At 36.7% G+C, this 20,708-nt stretch overlaps 1 protein-coding gene across 1 annotated transcript in view; it reads right to left on the bottom strand.

Annotated features, from left to right (window-relative positions):
• Nucleotides 1-1,248: 1,248 nt before the first annotated feature.
• Nucleotides 1,249-20,708, bottom strand: part of NHERF2 (NHERF family PDZ scaffold protein 2) — a 222,582-nt gene continuing 203,122 nt past the window's right edge. Inside the window, exons 5-7 of the mRNA XM_053694348.1 lie at nucleotides 17,450-17,493; nucleotides 15,909-15,974; nucleotides 1,249-7,877 (exon numbers count right to left, since the gene is read on the bottom strand). Of these exons, the coding sequence (XP_053550323.1) occupies nucleotides 7,719-7,877; nucleotides 15,909-15,974; nucleotides 17,450-17,493 (269 nt within the window). The 3' untranslated portion in view covers nucleotides 1,249-7,718. The remainder of the gene's footprint in view (nucleotides 7,878-15,908; nucleotides 15,975-17,449; nucleotides 17,494-20,708) is intronic.

The following is a 20,708-nucleotide window of genomic DNA, read 5'->3' as shown; positions in this document are numbered from 1 at the left end:
TTCAGGAAGTTTTGAATACCTTAGAAGCACTACTATTCCTATGGAGGATAGTTCTTTATTAAGGGATCCAATGGACTGCAAATCTGAGTCATTGCTTAGGAAATTATTTTCCCAATCAGCTTTTCAACTTAGACCTGCAGTAGCATTCACCTGTGTGGCCGCTGCAGCATCCTTCTGGTGTGATTCTCTTTCTTGGATAGTTTCTAATCAATCTTCTGAGAATTTTCACAACTGCATTAAAGTTCTTAAGATGGCTAATTATTTAATTTGTGATGCAGTCTTTGACATTATCGAAATTGATGTCAAGAATATGTCCTTTATGGCTCTCCACGTTATGGACTCATCATCTTACGAAAGAAAACCGAATTTATACATACCGATAAATTTATTTTGGAATGATGAGAGTCCCTAGGACCCACCCGGGTTTTTTACTATACAGGCAACAGTTCTTATTTGCACCCCTTAACCCTGCTTTCTGTTTTTCCTACCTTTTTATGTCTCTTTCCTCTGCTTGGCTATACGTAAACTGACTGGAGATAGGAGGTGCAAGGGATTATAGCTCTTGTGAGGGTTCTTGACCACCTCCTAGTGGCAGGAAATATATCCCACATGATATGGAAACCTATGAAATCTCATCATCCCAAAATAAATAAATTTATCGTTAAGTATAAACTATGTTTTTTTTTAATGATAGTTTGTTTCTAAACCATTTATTATGTATACAAAACTTTTGCAAAGCAGTGCTTAATTGCTTGCTGCTATATACTAAGCATATATAAAAAGTTTGATATCCCTTTAACATTAAAGTAAAAAAATTACAGTTATGTCCAGTACCAAATGTGTTGTGTCAGATAGGGTTGCCACCTCGGCCATTATGTTACACATGCTGCAGATAGGGTTGCCATATTGCCGCTTTAAGGGAGGACACTTACGAAAAATACTTATGTCAGGGGCTGTTTAAAGAAATGGTTGAATAATGTTCTATTATAAGAACCCCTTTAAGTGGCAATATGGCAACCCTATGCAGAGAGGACCGTGACTAGTGCTGTCCAGCAGCTTTATTGATGTGCAATCCAGAGTCACAATAAATGTTCCTCCTTAAACCCTGCAGCATGTGTAACTTATAACTGTCCAGAAAAACATGGCCGTAGTTGCAACCCTAGTTTTTGATTGATATCTCTAGAGCTAGATGACGGTCAACTAAAACGCATTTAATTTCCCACAATCTCCCCATTTAACACACACACGATTGGGAAAGCAGTTTATTATGCACTATGCAGTTTACATGTTATGTATGTTGTAGATATCTGTTCCCATATATGTGTTTTTATACAATTACTTGTTTAAAAGTACAAAAATATGTTGATTCCAAACAAAGATACATAAAGACAGCAGCGGGGCTGTGCGCAGTCACTCGACTGATGACCAATTCATCAGCTACTAGTTCGTTCAAAAAGGTCTCATCCTACATAGTGTCCAGGAATCTCTGTAAATTTGCAGATATGTATGGTTAGAAGAAGCTTTATAGATTCCATAGTTTAAATGTGACCAGCTTGCTGATTGGTCGTCTAGTTTTCTCCACTCCTAGTGGTTATGTCTTCAAGACTAGATAGGTATCTAGTGGTTAAATCTTCAGTACTAGGTAGGACAGACATCCTTCATTTCCCCCCCCCCCCAAAAAAAAATATCCTTCAGATGAAGTGGGGCAGACACCATGGCTGACAGAAACGTTAACCTCTTTTCATTCCACATGCTTATTCCAATAACTCTTACTACTTTCCTTGACATCCAATGGTTGTAAAGCTCACAAATACATTTTAAATCAATGTTATTGTCCTTCATAATATATTTGTCTCCCCCCTCCTACAGAAACCTATCCTTAGAACATCTAATTGCCAAATCTCCATTAGTTACCATCTTGAAACACACACTTGTGAACCCCTTTGAGCGTATCACATTATTTAAAGGGACATAAAATAATAATTATAAGCAAAATATTTGAATTATCCTCCACCTCCCTCTAGTTATGGGTGCCACCATATTGAAATCTAAATTTCACTGCATTCCAGCGCTAACGTGTGTTTGCATTTGTGTAGCAATTCTCCTTTAGATACCTGCTGTGTAACCTAAGGTCATAATTAGAGGAAGGTGCATGAAATGTATTTAGTGCTTAATGTGCCTTTAAATAGTGCCCCTTCTGTGTTTTACAGGTTTCTCAAGTTTGTAAAGGTGTGTCTTGAAAATTTAAAAATGTGTTCACTGGCCTTTGAGAAAAAAAAAAAAACAGAATGTGATTCCTTATATACAAAAGATTGGAACCCCTGCTATAGACCACTCTAAAGATTGTATATTTAAAGGGACAGTCTACTTGAAAACTGTTATTGTTTAAAAAAAAAAAGATAATCCCTTTATTACCCATTACGCAGTTTTGCATTTTATATTAATATCATTTGTATTATTACCTGTATCTAAGCCCCTGCAGACTGCCCCCTTATCTCCAGTGCTTTTTTTTTTTTTTTTAAGTGTGCACTTTAGCCAATTAGTGCTGGTTCTTGTGAAACCATTATTATTCTCCACAGGAGTGAGAACAATGTTATCTATATGGTACACATGAACTAGCACTGTCTGGCTAAAGTGCAAGATTATAAAAAGCACTGAGATAAGGGGCGGCCTGCAGGCAATTCAAAGCTGGGTTATGGGTAGTAAAAGTGGTATCTATCTTTTTAAACAATAAAATAATCATGTGGTCTGTCCCTTTAATTGGCATATTACCTTGAAAAACTAGTTCTAAGCTTTTTTATTTGGGATGCTTTTTTTTACATTATTGTGACGTCCCTTTGACATACGTTTTAAAAAGAAAATGCTCTATTGTGATAAAGCGTTTCATTATTGCACTGTGTGGTGGGGTGACTGGGGGAGGGTGAAGGGGGTTTGCCCGGGGACTCATGGGTTGTTAGTCTGCCCCTGAGCGAAGTGCTCATTTATTGTAATCCTGGTCTTCATCAATATGTGATAACATTTACTTTTTGCTACAAAAATACCCTAGGCATAGACAGTCTACCCTATCTAATGCGCCAATTCAATATTCATTACATTCACTAGGGTTTCTCATTAACGCATCTTCAGAAACCATACAACATTTATTGTTAGTTATTTGTTTGCTAAGTTATCATTAGAAGATTCCAAAACATGATCTTCTTCCAACTTATTGTGCACAGCCCTATAAACACTTTGTATCCTTCATATAACGCAGGTGCTCATACAATCCTTATTATAGGGGACAATATGTCTGCAATGTTTGTTTCCCACCAGTTAAAAAAATACATTTTAAGTACAGGCCAATGCCTTTAGCGTACATATCTGTGATTATTTCCAGATATTCTACTTGCCCCTTCAATAAATAAAGTCTCTTAAAGGGACATTACCCCCTGTGAGAGTGTTACTCTTGTAGTTGAGTAGATTAAAGGGACAGTAAAGTCATAATTAGACATTCATGATTCAGACATAACATACCATTTTCAACAACTTTCCAATTTACTTTTATTATTTAATTTCCTTCCTTCTTTCGTTATCCTTTGTTGAAGGGTTTATCTAGGTCAGTGATTTTTAACCTTTTTTTTGCCGTGGCACACTTTTTTACATTAAAAAATCCTGTGGCACACCACCATCCCAAAATTTAAAAAAAAATCACACATTGTAGCCTAATACAGCATATATATATATATACACATACACACAAACACACACATACTGTATGTATTGTGCTGTTATGCCATGCCTCCTACAAACTACCCCTGCACTGGGAGTAAAAAACAAGCAAAGTTTAAAAAATATGTCACACTGTTGTCAGTCTGCCGTGGCACACCTGAGGATCTCTCACGGCACACTAGTGTGCCACGGCACACTGGTTGAAAAACACTGATCTAGGTAACCTCAGGAGCAACAGAGCACCTGGGTGCTAGCTGGTGATTGGTGGCTGCATATATATATATATATATATATATATATATATATATACACCTATTGTCATTGGCTCACCCCATGTTAGCAACCAGTAGTGCAATGCTTCTTCTTCAACAAACGATACCAAGAGAATGAGGCAAATTTGATAATGGAAGTAAACTGGAAAGCTGTATGTTCTACCTAAATCATGAAAGAAAAATTCTGGGTTTCAAGTCCCTTTAAGATAAGGAAAACAAGCTTTTAAAACTAGGGAAACCTAAGTAGCAATAAGGCAGTGCCAGTTACTTTATAGAGACAAAAACGTCATACTTATTTCTTCAATATTTTTACAACTAATATAATATTACAAATACATCTTCAGATTATTATCAGGCTAATCTCTGCTGTGATTACAGCATTATATCTAGGCATTTATTTACTGTTTACTGTCCCTTTAAAGGAACTAGAAATCACTTTATACAAGAGGTTCCAATTATACAGCTGGCTGTTTCTTTAATAGGCTAATGGCACAACAGAGGGTTAACTACGTAGTATTAGGATTTTTTTTTTCTTAATGTGAGAAAGCTTCAGCCTTTTGCTAGTCCCCTTCAAATTTGCATTGGTTGCCTACACAAAAAATTCCTGCCCTGGCTGCAATGCATTGTAATCCATGCTTCTCGCTAGGGGGGCTTCGATGGTACTGAAATACAACTGTATATTATGTGCAAAGTTATTCTACAAACAGCAGCTTGTAGCAATTATAGACGTCATCACATATACTTCAGATGTTATGTCTATAACCACCAGGGGGCAGTGCTGTCTTAATATTTGCACCATGTACTGCACCATGTACATATATATCATAAAAAGGGTGTTTAACTCTTCAGTTGCCAAAGAAAACCCAATGCCTTGTGGCTAAACAGCAACCACGAGTTTAAAGGAACATGGATTCAAATTAAATTTTCACAATTCAGATACAGTGAATGGTTTTAATTTTTTTTTATAAAAGATTCAAATTTACCTGTTTCTTTAATATCATTTAAAACATGAGAGTACTGAGGTAGGCTCTCGAGCGTGCACGTGTTTTAAGCAATATACATATAACAATGCTCAAGATACATGCACACTCCTGAGCTTCCTTAGGTATTTTGTTATGGAAAGGAGCTATAACATTTAAAGGCACAGTTTACCCAAAAACGTTCTCTACTTTAATTTGTTACCCATGATCCATTTTACCAGCTGAAGTGTATTAAATAGTTTATAAATAGCTCCTTATTGGCATTTTAAATAGCTGATTTAGCCTGTAGTAGCCCTACCTATACTGAAAGTTTCTATACCTAGGTATAGGCTATTGACAAACTATGTATACACAGCCAGCAGAAGAACTTACACTCACAGTGGGAAGTGGAAGAGATAAAGTATTAAAATGTTAATTCTCAATTGTTCTTTCTAAGTGTTGTACAGAGACAGAAATAAGAAAGAGAATCATTTGAGTGATAAGATAATGAGATCTGATCAGTCAGCAAATCAAGCCTATGGGCTCGATTTATTAAAGTACGTGCCCCTGTACTCCTCAGCTCGCCTGTGGAGGGGCGAATTTACCCGCAGGAATTCTCCATTGCACATGAGCGCAATTTTGCACTTGTGTGCAATCCCGCCCCCTGCCCGCGCACAGCCAATCACGCGCAGGCAGGAGCTGTCAATCTCCTCGGTCGGACTAGACCGCGGAGATTGAATTTCGCCACCTTAGAGGTGGCGAAGAGGTTAGGGAAGCGGCGGTCTGGTGGCCGCTGCTTGTTAAATACGGCGAGCAAGTTCTTGTGAGAACTTGCAGCCGTAGGGCTTTGATAAATCGAGCCCTATGTTGATAGGCTGTGGTTTCAAAGAGCAAATCCAGCCTTTTCTTTTACAAAAAGAAGCATAAATTAGCGATTTCTCATACATGGGGAACACAATTTTACCATCAACTGTCTCTTTAACAAATTATATCATGGGAAAGAGGTAAATTTGACTAAATTCATCTAAAGTCAATTGTAATGTTTAAAAGAAATGCACGCTCAATCTGTAACATGAAACTCTAAATTTCTCCTGGGGTTTTTTTTTACATTTTTGTATGAAAACTTTAATCTGATCCTTCAAGTCCAAGTCACCAAAACCATAATACCCCTCCCCTTTTAAAGAGATCAAATAAAACTATACTGGTTTTATCTACGTAGATTTTGCCATTACGATACTTATGTTCAATTAATTGCATAGGAACTTACAAACTTCTTTAACCAAGACACCAGCTGTCAGACTCCTGTGGAGAGAAAGCAAATCTATTTTCCTCTGTTTTATAAGCTTTGAAGTTCTGTTCCTAAAACGAAATCTGCATTTTAAGTAGACAGAGTATGACTTTTCTCCGGTTATCTATTCAGATGCCAGTTACAGATTTATATAAAACCCTCTGTTCAATGGTTATGCAAATTGATGTTCTGGTTCTCTAAAGAGCATCTTTTTTATGTTCCTAGCTGGGGCAGGGGAGGTTGGGCACAGGGCAGAACAGAAGGGGTATTTATCCCAGTGTTTGGTGGCATATTCTGAACAACTCCAGTCATAGTCCTACTATATATGTATACATATATTTTATTCCTTAACTAAAACCATGTGTGTATCTGTGGGGAGGTTTGATCCAACAGTTCTGGGCTTCAGTAAGGAATGCACAGCCCAGAGGGATTGTTCAGCGTGTGATAATATTCCTTTTCCACACGAGTTGGAATATCTCCTTACCCCCACGTACGAGAAAACGGGCAGAGCTTTCTAAGTAGTTTTGATTTTTAAAATGGGGAGGTGGGAAGGATGGACCTGCGCAGAACACTGAGAAAAAAAACAAAATATGTAGTGTGACCAGAGCCATATTGTATGAATCACATCCATCAAATGCAAGGAATTATGAGATTCCAGTTGCGAAATACCAGTCACATTTCTTTTAAGCTATCAAAAAAAAAAAAAAGCAAAAGTATTTTAAGTATGTGCTTAATTTTCCACATTGGTTGAAAAAGGTCTACATTCCTCTCCGTCAGTAACCATATTATTAGAAATAGTTTGCTATATATTGAAGTTATCCACAGGTAATCTGTTCCTATTTGTACCACCCCCTGGGTGCTGTACTGTGTTGCAAAGTGGAAAAGGGTTGTGGAAATTCTATTTCCTAATCTTAGGCAGAAAAAAGAAAACAGGATGAGAAAGTTTACTATATAAACACCAGAGAATGATACTGCTGGGCCTGGTATATGTTCTCTATAACTAAATGCCTTTTTCTGCTTTCAATTCCCAGTACGAACAAAGAGTTGCAATTATATTTGTAAAGCAGTTCCTTCTTTAGTAAGCACAGATGACGGTCTTGTTTATTCTAAAAAGTCGCAAGGGAATTTCCAAACAGCCCCCCTGACCATCCAACAGTCAAGCCATACTGTGCTGCCCTAATAAAAGGTCTGTATGGTGGGCTTAGCTAAGAACTGCCCCGGTTTCCAGACACAGGAAATAAAATGTTTTTTTTTAGCTGAGCAACTTCATCTTGCTCCTGATAATTCCCCAGGCGCTGGAGGGATTACGTCCAAATAATATGCTTTGAAATGCCTTGTAATTGAAATGATAAAACAAATAATGACTTTGTTCACTTCTCGTTAACTAGTTGGAATCTGCACCCCTTTCTATTGCAGTTTTTGTAGGAAGGGGTGTTGGGCCAGTGGGCAAGCTTTGCCAGTGCTGTTCATGTCCCACGGAAAGAAAGAGCTTCAGAAATTGCTGAAGATTTCGTGCTTCTTGCTCCAGTCCATCTGGGGAGCTCTCTTGTTCGATCGCTTAGCCCGCGCTTTCTCCTTTGCCTCGGCTGCCGTAGGGCTGAGGCGTAGCCCGCTCTCTTCGAAAGGATCCTTCGTGTTCAGGTCATTTCCCTACACAATGCAAGACAAGGAAGAGTTAATCTAGCAAATCCGATAAACAATCACATGGATATTAAAGTGTAGTAAAGTCAAAACTTTCATGATTCAGATAAAGAAGCAATTTTAAACTTTCTAATTTACTTCCATTAACAAAATGCACACAGTATTTTTTTATTGACTCTTTTTGAGTCACCAGCTCCTACTGAGCATGAGCAAGAATTCACAGAATAAATGTATTTGCATTTGTGATTGGCTGATGGCTGTCACATGATACAGCGGGAGTGGAAATAGACATAACTTTGAAATGTGTCAGAAAAAAAATAAAATCTACTACTCATATTGTTCAGACTAAGTGCTATTTCATTGTCTTTTAATCATGCCTTTGTTGTTTATGCAAATCTACTGTGTTTACAATAGACTCAAGGAGCAGGAGGGTATTATTGGGAGCTAGCTGGTGATGGGTTACTGTACATATATGCCTCTTGTTATTGGCTCACCAGATGTGTTCATCTAGCTCCCAGTAATGCATTGCTGTTCCTGAGCCTAGAGAATTGTATTTTTGCACCTTTATATCGCTACAACCTTAAACAATTGCTAGCATGCGTATGAAAGAACATTATTTATAAAGGGTTTTTTTTCATTAAAAAGGTTATTAAACAGTATGAGATTGTCCCCAAGGCAGAACATGTGATCTGAGATGTCATCGCAGAAAATGCAGCTTGTCTGCAGAAACAAAAAGGACATCTCTTCCGTTTTGCAGCGCTGCTCCACATCAGGCTGTCATCTTCAAACAGCTCTGTGCTCAGGTTGCACTGTACAAGTTTCCCTTACCATGGTGCAGCCAGAGTGAAACGTTGTTTGTAGAGAACAGTCAAATATGTAGCAATTCTGCAAATCGGCAGCGCATTAATTGATGACTGGCTGTTAGGTATTTTTTCTGCCTCACACCCCTAGCCTTTCCCAGTCTGCAAAGCTGTCACTCTTGAATGCAAGATGTTTTTTGCGAGCAATGTACGTTTTGCAATTACTACATTTTTACCTTATTATTATGTGATGAGAGAGCAAAGGAAACAAATTTATTTGAGACATTTTACTATTTTTTAAAATTGCTTTATTCTCCAGTTAATCACGACATTGCAATTGAGCTGGTGCTTTACTGCAACTGCCTAATTTAAAATGACCTACAGAAAACTTTAAAAAATATATATATAACTGAAGAAATGCCTTTGGGGAGTTTGTAATATAAAACGTTTAAAGGGACAGTCTACAATAGAATTTGTATAGTTTAAAAAGATAGATAATCCCTTTATTACCCATTCCCCTGTTTTGCATAACTAACACTGTTATATTAATATAATTTTTACCTCTGTGATTACCTTGTATCTAAGAATCTTCTGACAGCCCCCTGATCACATGACTTTTTATTTATTATCTATTGACTTGCATTTTAGTACTGCGTTGTGCTAACTCTTAACCCTTTCGTGACAGGGCTAAAGTGCCTACATCGGAACAACGATAGAGAGATTTCAATTATTGGATCGCGTCTGGGGGGCGTCCCTAGAACCCTAGGAACGCCCTCCAGACCGCGATCAAATCCTGGAAGCACAGAAGGCTTCAGGACAGCCGTTAGCTATGACGTTCTATTCCGTCATAACGGCTTTAAAGCCCAGTGTAATTATGACGGAATAGAACGGCATAACGGCATTAAAAGGTTAAATAACTCCCCGTGCCTGAACACAGTGTTATCTATATGGCCCACATGAATTAGCAGTCTCCTGTTGTGAAAAGCTAATAAAAAAGCATGTGATTAAAGGGACACTAAACCCAATTTTTTTTCTTTCATGATTCAGATAGAACAGCAATTTTAAGCAACTTTCTAATTTACTCCTATTAACAATTTTTCTTCGTTCTCTTGCTATCTTTATTTAAAAAGCAGGAATGTGATGCATAGGAGCCGGCCCATTTTTGGTTGAGAACCTGGGTTATGCTTGCTTATTGGTGGGTAAATGTCAGCCTCCAATAAGCAAGCGCTATCCATGGTGCTGAACTTAAAATGGGCTGGCTGCTAAGATTCACATTTCTGCTTTTAAAATAAAGATAGAAAGAGAACAAAGACAAATTGATAATAGGAGTAAATTAGAAAGTTGCTTAAAATGTCCTGCTCTATTTGAATCATGAAAGAAAAAAATTGGGCTCAGTGTCCCTTTAAGAGGCTGTCTATAGTGGCTTAGACACAACGGCAGTAATTCAGAGGTTTAAAGGTTATAAAGTATATTAATATAACATTGTTGGTTGTGCAAAACTGGGGAATGGGTAGTAAAGGCGTTATCTATCAATTAACATCAGTGGAGTATACTAAGGTATTTGATGCACATTATAGTAACAATATATGTACACATTGCGGAGGCATTTGTCATCTTTATTACTATATGTTTATCTGTTGGATGATTTTATTTTATGTAGTAACCCGAGCTGCTCGCGGGGATCCATCAAAAGAGCTAACTTTAGTGCGTTCCGTTAACTGTTCTAACTTCTGATGGGCTGAGACGTAGGTAGTGGAATGCTATGACTAACAGCAGCACCTGCGCAGTGTGTATTTTTAATCGGACCGCTGACGGAACGTCACTTCTGTTCACTAGTCTGATGAATTCGCTGATCTGACAGAACACCGGACTGGGATTAAAAAGCAGCCCTGGAAAAATATGAAGACCAGCCCTATTTTCTGTTGAGTCAGTAGAATGCACATGCCACATTTTGCTCAAATGGGATTACTTGGATACTCATTCTTCCAATATTTTTTCAGAATTAAATTATATTACTTTGTATTAAATAAAAGTGCCAGATTGTTGTTATTTAGGCACCCTATAACCCAATTGCATCCATTAATCACACATTACATTGTAGCTTGCTGTAGTCCACCGGTAAATCTCCTGGTAGACCAATCCAGCATTGCATGTCTTTCAATATAACCAGAATACTGTATAATCCAGCATTGCATATCAGTATAACCAGAATACTGTATAATCCAGCATTGCATGTCAGTATAACCAGAATACTGTATAATCCAGCATTGTATGTCAATATAACCAGAATACTGTATAATCCAGCATTGTATGTCAATATAACCAGAATACTGTATAATCCAGCATTGCATGTCTTTCAATATAACCAGAATACTGTATAATCCAGCATTGCATGTCTTTCAATATAACCAGAATACTGTATAATCCAGCATTGCATGTCTTTCAATATAACCAGAATACTGTATAATCCAGCATTGCATGTCTTTCAATATAACCAGAATACTGTATAATCCAGCATTGCATGTCAATATAACCAGAATACTGTATAATCCAGCATTGCATGTCAATATAACCAGAATACTGTATAATCCAGCATTGCATGTCAATATAACCAGAATACTGTATAATCCAGCATTGCATGTCTTTCAATATAACCAGAATACTGTATAATCCAGCATTGCATGTCTTTCAATATAACCAGAATACTGTATAATCCAGCATTGCATGTCTTTCAATATAACCAGAATACTGTATAATCCAGCATTGCATGTCTTTCAATATAACCAGAATACTGTATAATCCAGCATTGCATGTCTTTCAATATAACCAGAATACTGTATAATCCAGCATTGCATGTCAATATAACCAGAATACTGTATAATCCAGCATTGCATGTCAATATAACCAGAATACTGTATAATCCAGCATTGCATGTCAATATAACCAGAATACTGTATAATCCAGCATTGCATGTCTTTCAATATAACCAGAATACTGTATAATCCAGCATTGCATGTCAATATAACCAGAATACTGTATAATCCAGCATTGCATGTCAATATAACCAGAATACTGTATAATCCAGCATTGCATGTCTTTCAATATAACCAGAATACTGTATAATCCAGCATTGCATGTCTTTCAATATAACCAGAATACTGTATAATCCAGCATTGCATGTCAATATAACCAGAATACTGTATAATCCAGCATTGCATGTCAATATAACCAGAATACTGTATAATCCAGCATTACATGTCAATATAACCAGAATACTGTATAATCCAGCATTGCATGTCAATATAACCAGAATACTGTATAATCCAGCATTGCATGTCAATATAACCAGAATACTGTATAATCCAGCATTGCATGTCAGTATAACCAGAATACTGTATAATTCAGCATTGCATGTCAATATAACCAGAATACTGTATAATCCAGCATTGCATGTCAATATAACCAGAATACTGTATAAATCCAGCATTACATGTCAATATAACCAGAATACTGTATAATCCAGCATTGCATGTCAATATAACCAGAATACTGTATAATCCAGCATTGCATGTCAATATAACCAGAATACTGTATAATCCAGCATTACATGTCAATATAACCAGAATACTGTATAATCCAGCATTGCATGTCAATATAACCAGAATACTGTATAATCCAGCATTGCATGTCAATATAACCAGAATACTGTATAATCCAGCATTGCATGTCAATATAACCAGAATACTGTATAATCCAGCATTGCATGTCAATATAACCAGAATACTGTATAATCCAGCATTGCATGTCAATATAACCAGAATACTGTATAATCCAGCATTGCATGTCAATATAACCAGAATACTGTATAATCCAGCATTGCATGTCAATATAACCAGAATACTGTATAATCCAGCATTGCATGTCAATATAACCAGAATACTGTATAATTCAGCATTACATGTCAATATAACCAGAATACTGTATAATCCAGCATTACATGTCAATATAACCAGAATACTGTATAATCCAGCATTGCATGTCAATATAACCAGAATACTGTATAATCCAGCATTGCATGTCAATATAACCAGAATACTGTATAATCCAGCATTGCATGTCAATATAACCAGAATACTGTATAATCCAGCATTACATGTCAATATAACCAGAATACTGTATAATCCAGCATTGCATGTCAATATAACCAGAATACTGTATAATCCAGCATTGCATGTCAATATAACCAGAATACTGTATAATCCAGCATTGCATGTCAATATAACCAGAATACTGTATAATTCAGCATTACATGTCAATATAACCAGAATACTGTATAATCCAGCATTACATGTCAATATAACCAGAATACTGTATAATCCAGCATTGCATGTCAATATAACCAGAATACTGTATAATCCAGCATTGCATGTCAATATAACCAGAATACTGTATAATCCAGCATTGCATGTCAATATAACCAGAATACTGTATAATCCAGCATTACATGTCAATATAACCAGAATACTGTATAATCCAGCATTGCAAAGATGCTTATACAGCAAATAGATGCTTTCTAGGTAGGGATATGCAAATTAAGTTAATACATTAAAGGGACAGTCTACACCAGAATTGTTACTGTTTTAAAAGATTGATAATCCCTTTATTACCCATTCCCTAGTTTTGCATAACCAACACACTTATATTAATATAGTTTTTACCTGTATGATTATCTTGTATCTATGCCTCTGCAAACTGCCCCCTTATTTCAGTTCTTTTGACAGACATGCATTTTAGCCAATCAGGGCTGGCTCCTAGGTAATTTCACGTGCGAGAGCACAATGTTATCTATATGACACCCATGAACTAACACCCTCTAGTGGTGAAAAACTGTCAAAAAGCATTCAGAAAAGAGACGGCCTTTAAGGACTAAGAAATTAGCATTTTAGCTTTCAACTAAATTGGAAAATTGTTTAAAATTACATGCCCTATTTAAATCATGAAAGTTTATTTTGGACTAGACTGTCCCTTTAAGAAAAACTAAACGTAAAATCTATCTACAATCTTTGAACTGATTTCATATCTCCACAAGTGTAGCAGAGGCAATTGTCCTCATCAGCTAGCGAGAACCGCTAAAAACCGCTTTTACTACATATTTTTTTTCTTCAGGGAAAAATAAAATAAAAAATTATATTGTATATACACAAACATATATTTACATAAATATATTGTGCTTTTGTCCCACACTCCCTAAAGGCCAAAAAGCAAATGCTGCAAATCAAATAGCTGGTATAGGCAATTTGCAGCAGTTTGAAGACACAAGTTACAGAATTAGCTTTTTGGCCTCTTTAGGGAGCGTGAGACAAGCACCATTTTATGCTCGTCAGTATAACCCATTCACAATGGTTTGTTTAGGAGTTAAAACAGAAATCTGTACAGGTACAAGACAAATACTTTCATTTCTTTGTACATAGAACAGTTTAGGTCACACACACGGATGAACACATTTAAAGGGACAGTAAACACTTTTTAAGACATTTCTTTTGTGTTACTTTAGATTAGAATAACATTTCAGCCAAATCTTAACATTTAAAAAAAAAAAACTCCGCCCACTGCCCACCACCCCGCCTTATTTGGAAGAGCCAATCTGGGATTTAGTCTGCAGGCAACAAGGCTAGCCACGGTCATAATGTTAGTATAAAGTACATTGTTTTGCAATTGTTATCAGTTAAATCGAATTAGGGACATTTATGTAGCAGGGTTAGCCTTGGAAAGTCAACAGGGTGCATATCAAGTTCTGGGAATGAAGACATTTTTCAGAGATAAATTACATGAAAATGGGGCAAAATAAATAATGAAAAATGATTGCAAAGTTTTTTTTACTACATATAACTAAGCATTTTATATGAAAAGCTTACGGTGCTTATTGTCCCTTTTAGTGACATTTTAGTGGAAAAATGACATAATCAAGCACTATCCAGGGTGCTGAACTTAAAATTGGCCGGCTGCTAAGCTTTACATTCCTATTTTTTAAATAAAGATAGGAAGAGAACGAAGAAAAATTGATAATAGGAATAAATTAGAAACTTGTTTAAAATTGCATGCTCTATCTGAATCATGAAAGAAAATGTTTTAGTTTAGTATCCCTTTAAGCCCCACAAAAAAAGTAAACACATATGTAAAGTCCTCCCCAAGAGGTTCAATACTAGAGACTGAAAACAGAATAGTGAACCTCTCACTATCGACTGGTTCACTGAATGTTTCCTGCTTGAGACTAGCAGTTCTCTGCGGTAACCAAACAGCATTTTGTAGGGATTAAAGAGTTCTAGGTAAAGAAATGAAAACATTCCCTCCTTTAACATATTAGAGCACAACATTTAAACACCACAATGCAAGTGCAGGCTTAAAATAGTCTAATAACTAGGTAAGTGTAAAATTGTGATACATAAACAAAGTCATTTTGGAACAGTTTTAGTCACCCGATCTCTTTAGCAACTCCTAACTCCTCCGTGATTGGACTAATTACATCCATAAACATTTAAGTAGCTTATTAAGAGTTTGTGCTGCCGGGAGTTAAAGGGACATAATACTCATATGCTAAATCACTTGAAACGGATGCAGTATAACTGTAAAAAGCTGACAGGAAAATATCACCTGAGCATCTCTATGTATAAAAGGAAGATATTTTACCTCACAATCTCCTCAGCTCAGCAGAGTAAGTTCTGTGTAAAAAGTTATACTCAGTTACTGCCCAGCTGCAGGTAAAGAAAAAAAAAAAAAAAATAAGAAATGAACAGCAACCAATCAGCATTAGCAGTGCTGCGGTCATGAACTCTTACTGTGATCTCATGAGATTTCACTTAACTCTCATGAGATTTCATAGTAAACTTACACTGAATAGGGAAATAACATGAGAGTGCAAGAATGCTCGCTCCTTCCGCTGTCCCGGGACAGACATACTGATTTGCTGCTTAGAAATCCTTTACAATGGGAGGTGGCTACTGAGGAACTTTTGAGGTAAAATATCTTTCTTTTTTACGTAGAGATGTTCAGGTGATAATTTCTAGTCAGCTTTTTACAGCTATGCTGCATCACTTTCAAGTGTTTAAACATTTGGGTATTATGGCCCTTTAACCTCTTGATGTCTGAAAATGTTGATATTAAAGGTGCCTACTAGAGCAATAATACAATTTACTAACAGAGTATTTGTATTGTGTATAACTAGTATGTTCTAGTACGATACCTGTATGTCTTTGTCTGGATTCTGCAGGTCGCTGTGCGATGAAGAAGTTGAAGACCCTCCATTGAGCTGTAAAATAAAAAATAAAAAAAACATTCAACATAAAATTTAAAAGTGTAGGTCTGAGGATGTCCTTTGATTTTACAATTAAAAGGGACATGAAATCCAAAATGTATTTTAAACCGCATTTCAATTCATTTATAATATCATATCTGCTTCATTCTTTAAGTATCCTTTGTTGAAGGAGCAGCAATGTACTACTGGGAGATAGCTTAGCACATTAGGTGAGTCAATGTCAAGAGGCATATACCGTGCAACCACCAATAAGCAGCTAGCTCCCAGTAGTACAATGCTGCTCCCCGAGCATTCCTAATTATGCTTTTCAACAAAGGATAGCATGAGAATTAGGCAAATTAGATCATCGAAGTAATTTGGAAAGTTGTTTAAAATAGCATGCTCTATCTAAATCATGATTTTGAATTTTATACAGGAATGTTTATTCATACTGCAAACCACTGTGTGCACAGACAAAACCTATAGCGCTTTTTATCGCTATATAGTGTAGCACATTAGTACCTGTCTGATCTGCTAAGTCCGAGCTTCAATAGACATTACACTCACATATTAGTTCTCTTATAAAATGTTTAATTATGCATGATAGTAATAATAAAATGTAACGTACCCTGAATTATTTATTAATCATTTTACTCTGAGAATCGTGGTTCTTCCACTGCTACCTGAGATATTGCAGTGCATCCTGTAGGATTGTGAAGGCTGTGACACATTGCAAGCGGAGCGGCGCGCAGCGTGTACATGCGGCTGTGCGCGCTCAGTGTGTCCTGTCTTTTCATCTCTGAGCACTTTGCTGCGTCAGGTCGCGTAGCTGAGAGCTCAGAGATGAAATATTTGATCTTCAGAAGCGATGCGACGCGGAGCGAAGCAGCTGCTTCGCCTCTCGCCACATCGCTTGCAGTGTCACAGCCTTGAATCTTGCCCCTGCAACATGCTACACAGTGAAGCTGGCAATCGTTATGTATGTCTCGAATTGGCCACAGGAAAGGAAATAAGATAAACGTACGTTTTTCAACCTGTGTCTCCCTAGACTGAAAAACAATGCAAACTGAGCTAACAAAATTAAATACCTTAAAATATAAATTGTGTAAAAAGATCCAGATTGCATTATAGTCCTTAATAGCTTATATGATTGTAAGTAATGTGTGATCAATGATCTAGTAAACAAAAAAATGAGATACATGTGTTATATTGGAAAGGAATATTTATTACATCCTTTGGGGAAATTCTCCATAGTTCAGTGTGGAAATGAAACCTCTATCCTGTTGTGACTTGGCCAAGATATGAAGTGATTTAGCCACAAAATTTAATAAGCGTTGATTGCAGTTTTGCTTGGAGAGCATTTATTTATTGTTTGTTTTGGATCTGTACAACATATCCAGACCCAATGCTTTGCTCCCTAGTGCAAAACATCAGGATATGTGCTGGCATTCCCTGCTATTGTATTTACAGAGAGGTATGCAATATCTCACCTGTGTTTGAGCTGTCCCATTTGTCAGAGGCTGTGGAATGGCACCTAAAATGCAAAAAAAAATAAAAAAATAATAATAGTGAGTACAACAGAATTTTTTTTGTTTTGGAATTATATTTTAAAGAGTTTCACACCTTCTAAGCAGGAAACCACCAATGACTGGCAGCTATATCCAACTGCCGTTACCTGATTGGTTAACCAGCCGTGTTCTGCTCGTGAGCTACAATGCTTGCAACCCCGGAGCAGGACTTTATCCCACAAAGGGATAGATTAGTGGAGCACTAATTTATCGCTCACGCTGGTAAACAGGCAAACTTGTCCATTTATGGGTGCACGATAAATAACCAGCCATTACAAATGGCTGGTTAATGCTACCATGAGCTTGAGGAAGCAATTAGCGCTCCGAAATTTAACCAGAGATGAGATCTCTGGTTAATTTGAAAAATGTCACCCAATTTCCTTTATGAAGATTAAAAACTAGACCATATTCACAATCCGATGCAGCCTCCTGGAATTCTGGGCATGCTAGTTCCCTGCCCGCCCGCAACCCTGATAGTTGCGCCTATGATCCAGAGTCACAAAGAAACATTTCAATACACAAAAAAATGTGGAGAAACCAAACAATGCTGCAGCTTTCTTCTAAATTATATATAAATATATATATATATATTATTTTTTTTAAAACATAGGTTTTAAATATTTCGTAATTGTTTAAAGCTGTATACAAATTCACATACTATCAAATAAACTTAAAGGGGCAGTAAAGTGAAAATTACATTTTCATGAGTCCGATAGAGCATGCAAATTATTATAGAATTGACTTTGTTCTCTTGGTTTCATTAGTTGAAGAGCAAACCTAGCAAGGCCAAGGAGCAGAACTGCACCTATGCCTTTTTTCATTGGCTCACCAGATGTGTTCTGCTTTTCTTTTCAGTTTAAGATACCAAGAGAACAAAGCAAATCTGATATTAGAAATTAAATGGAAAGTTATGTAAAATCGCACGCTCTATATAATCATGAACATTTCATTTTGACTTTACTGTTCCTTTAACAATATTTAATAGTAAAGTTTGTATCTGCCGTCAATATCTATGTTTCTATACGAAGTTTACACGTTTAGGACATTTTGGGCAGACTAAGGGCTAGATTACGAGTGGAGCGCAATTACAAGCATAAACTATGCTAAACAGAGGCTTTTTGCAGACATTGGGTTGTGCTTGTAATACGAGTTGAAAGTAAAAAAAAGTTAGTGCACAATCAAAAACCCGAAGCAAGCAAAGAAATAGACTCAGCATTATTGCAATACTGCAACGACATTAATGTATTCCCCTATATACTTTAATGGAGCGTTAAAACTGCATAAAAAACCTAACACTCATATCCGTGTACTAACCCGATCTCATATATTCAAGTGCGCTAACCTGACATGAATTATTAATATTTCACATTCCAATGTTCTTCACATAGAAGAATATGTTCTATTTATTCTTAAATAAATATTTCTATATCTATACAGAGAAGAACATTGGATGGGAAATATTTACGGTAGATGCACAGTTAAACACTTGATTAAATATAAATTTTGCATAAATATGATTTTTCATGTTTTTAGCTACATGACTGCAAAGGGCTCCAATGCACTTATATATATGTCTATAAATATATTTATGTGTTTATATGAGTATATATGTCTGTAAATACATATATACACATATAAAAACATATGTACACACATAAAAACATAGGTTCAAACATATAAACATATATATATATATATATATATATACATACATATACACACACTCACAAATTGCTAATCAGCCAATCACATGGCAGCAACTCAATGCATTTAGGCATCTAGACGTGGTGAAGAAGACTTGCTGAAGTTCAAACCGAGCATCAGAATGGGGAAGAAAGGGGATTTAAGGGACTTTGAACGTGGCATGGTTGTTGGTGCCAGACGGGCTGGTCTAATTATTTAAAAAATTGCTTATCTACTGGGATTTTCACACACAACTATCTCTAGGGTTTACAGAGAATGGTCGGAAATAGAAAAAATATCCAGTGAGCTGCAGTTGTGTGGACATAAATGCCTTGTTGATGTCAGAGGTTAGAGGAGAATGGGCAGACTGGTTCGAGATTATAGAAAGGCAACAGTAACTCAAATAACCACTCGTTACAACCAAGGTATGCAGAATACCATCTCTGAACACACAACATGTCGAACCTTGAAGCAGATGGGCTACAGCAGTAGAAGACCACACCAGTTGCCACTCCTGTCAGGAAACTGAGGCTACAATTTCACACAGACTCACCAAAATTGGACAAAAGAAGATTGTAAAAACGTTGCCTGGTCTGATGAGTCTCGATTTCAGCTGCGACATTCAGATGGTAGGGTCAGAATTTGGCGTAAACAACATGAAAGCATGGATCCATCCTGCCTTGTATCAACGGTTCAGGCTGGTGGTAGTGGTGTAATGGTGTGGGAGATATTATCTTGGCACACTTTAGGACCCCTTAGTACCAATTGAGCATAGTTTAAACGCCATGGCCTACCTGAGTATTGTTGGTGACCATGTCCATCCCTTTAGGATTACAGTGTACCCATCTTCTGATGGCTACTTCCAGCAGGATAATGCACAATGTCACAAAGTTCAAATCATCTCAAACTGGTTTCTTGAACATGACAATGAGTTCACTGTACTCCAATGGCCTCCACATTCACCAGATCTCAATCCAATAGAGCACCTTTGGGATGTGGTGGAACGGGAGATTTGCATCACAGATGTGCAGCCGACAAATCTGCAGCAACTGCGTGGTGCTATAATGTCAATATGGACCAAAATGTCTGAGGAACGTATCCAACACCTTGTTGAATCCATGCCATGAAAAATTAAGGCAGTTTTGAAGGCATAAGGGGGTCCAACCCGGTCTTAGCAAGATTTACCTAATAAAGTGGTCGGTGAGTGTATATATATATATATATATATATATATATAAATAAATATTTAGACATGTATATGTATGTATCTCTATGTTAAAGCCCTTTGCAGACCTTTTTTTTCCTAACACCGGAGAAGTCATATTTTTGTGCCCTTATAACTTTTTATTGCAATTTTTGTTAATATTTTTATCAATGTTATTATGAGTGTAACTGTACTATTAAATGTGTTTTTGATGTTCTCTGTGCAACTTTTTTGTCTTGCGTAACAGTTAACTTGAGCTCTGAAGTCACGCTAACCTGGTGCTCGTTAACTTCG

This window comes from Bombina bombina, chromosome 11 (genome assembly GCF_027579735.1).
Source record: "Bombina bombina isolate aBomBom1 chromosome 11, aBomBom1.pri, whole genome shotgun sequence".
Lineage (NCBI taxonomy): Eukaryota > Metazoa > Chordata > Amphibia > Anura > Bombinatoridae > Bombina > Bombina bombina.
This window is presented reverse-complemented; position numbering and strand designations above follow the sequence as displayed.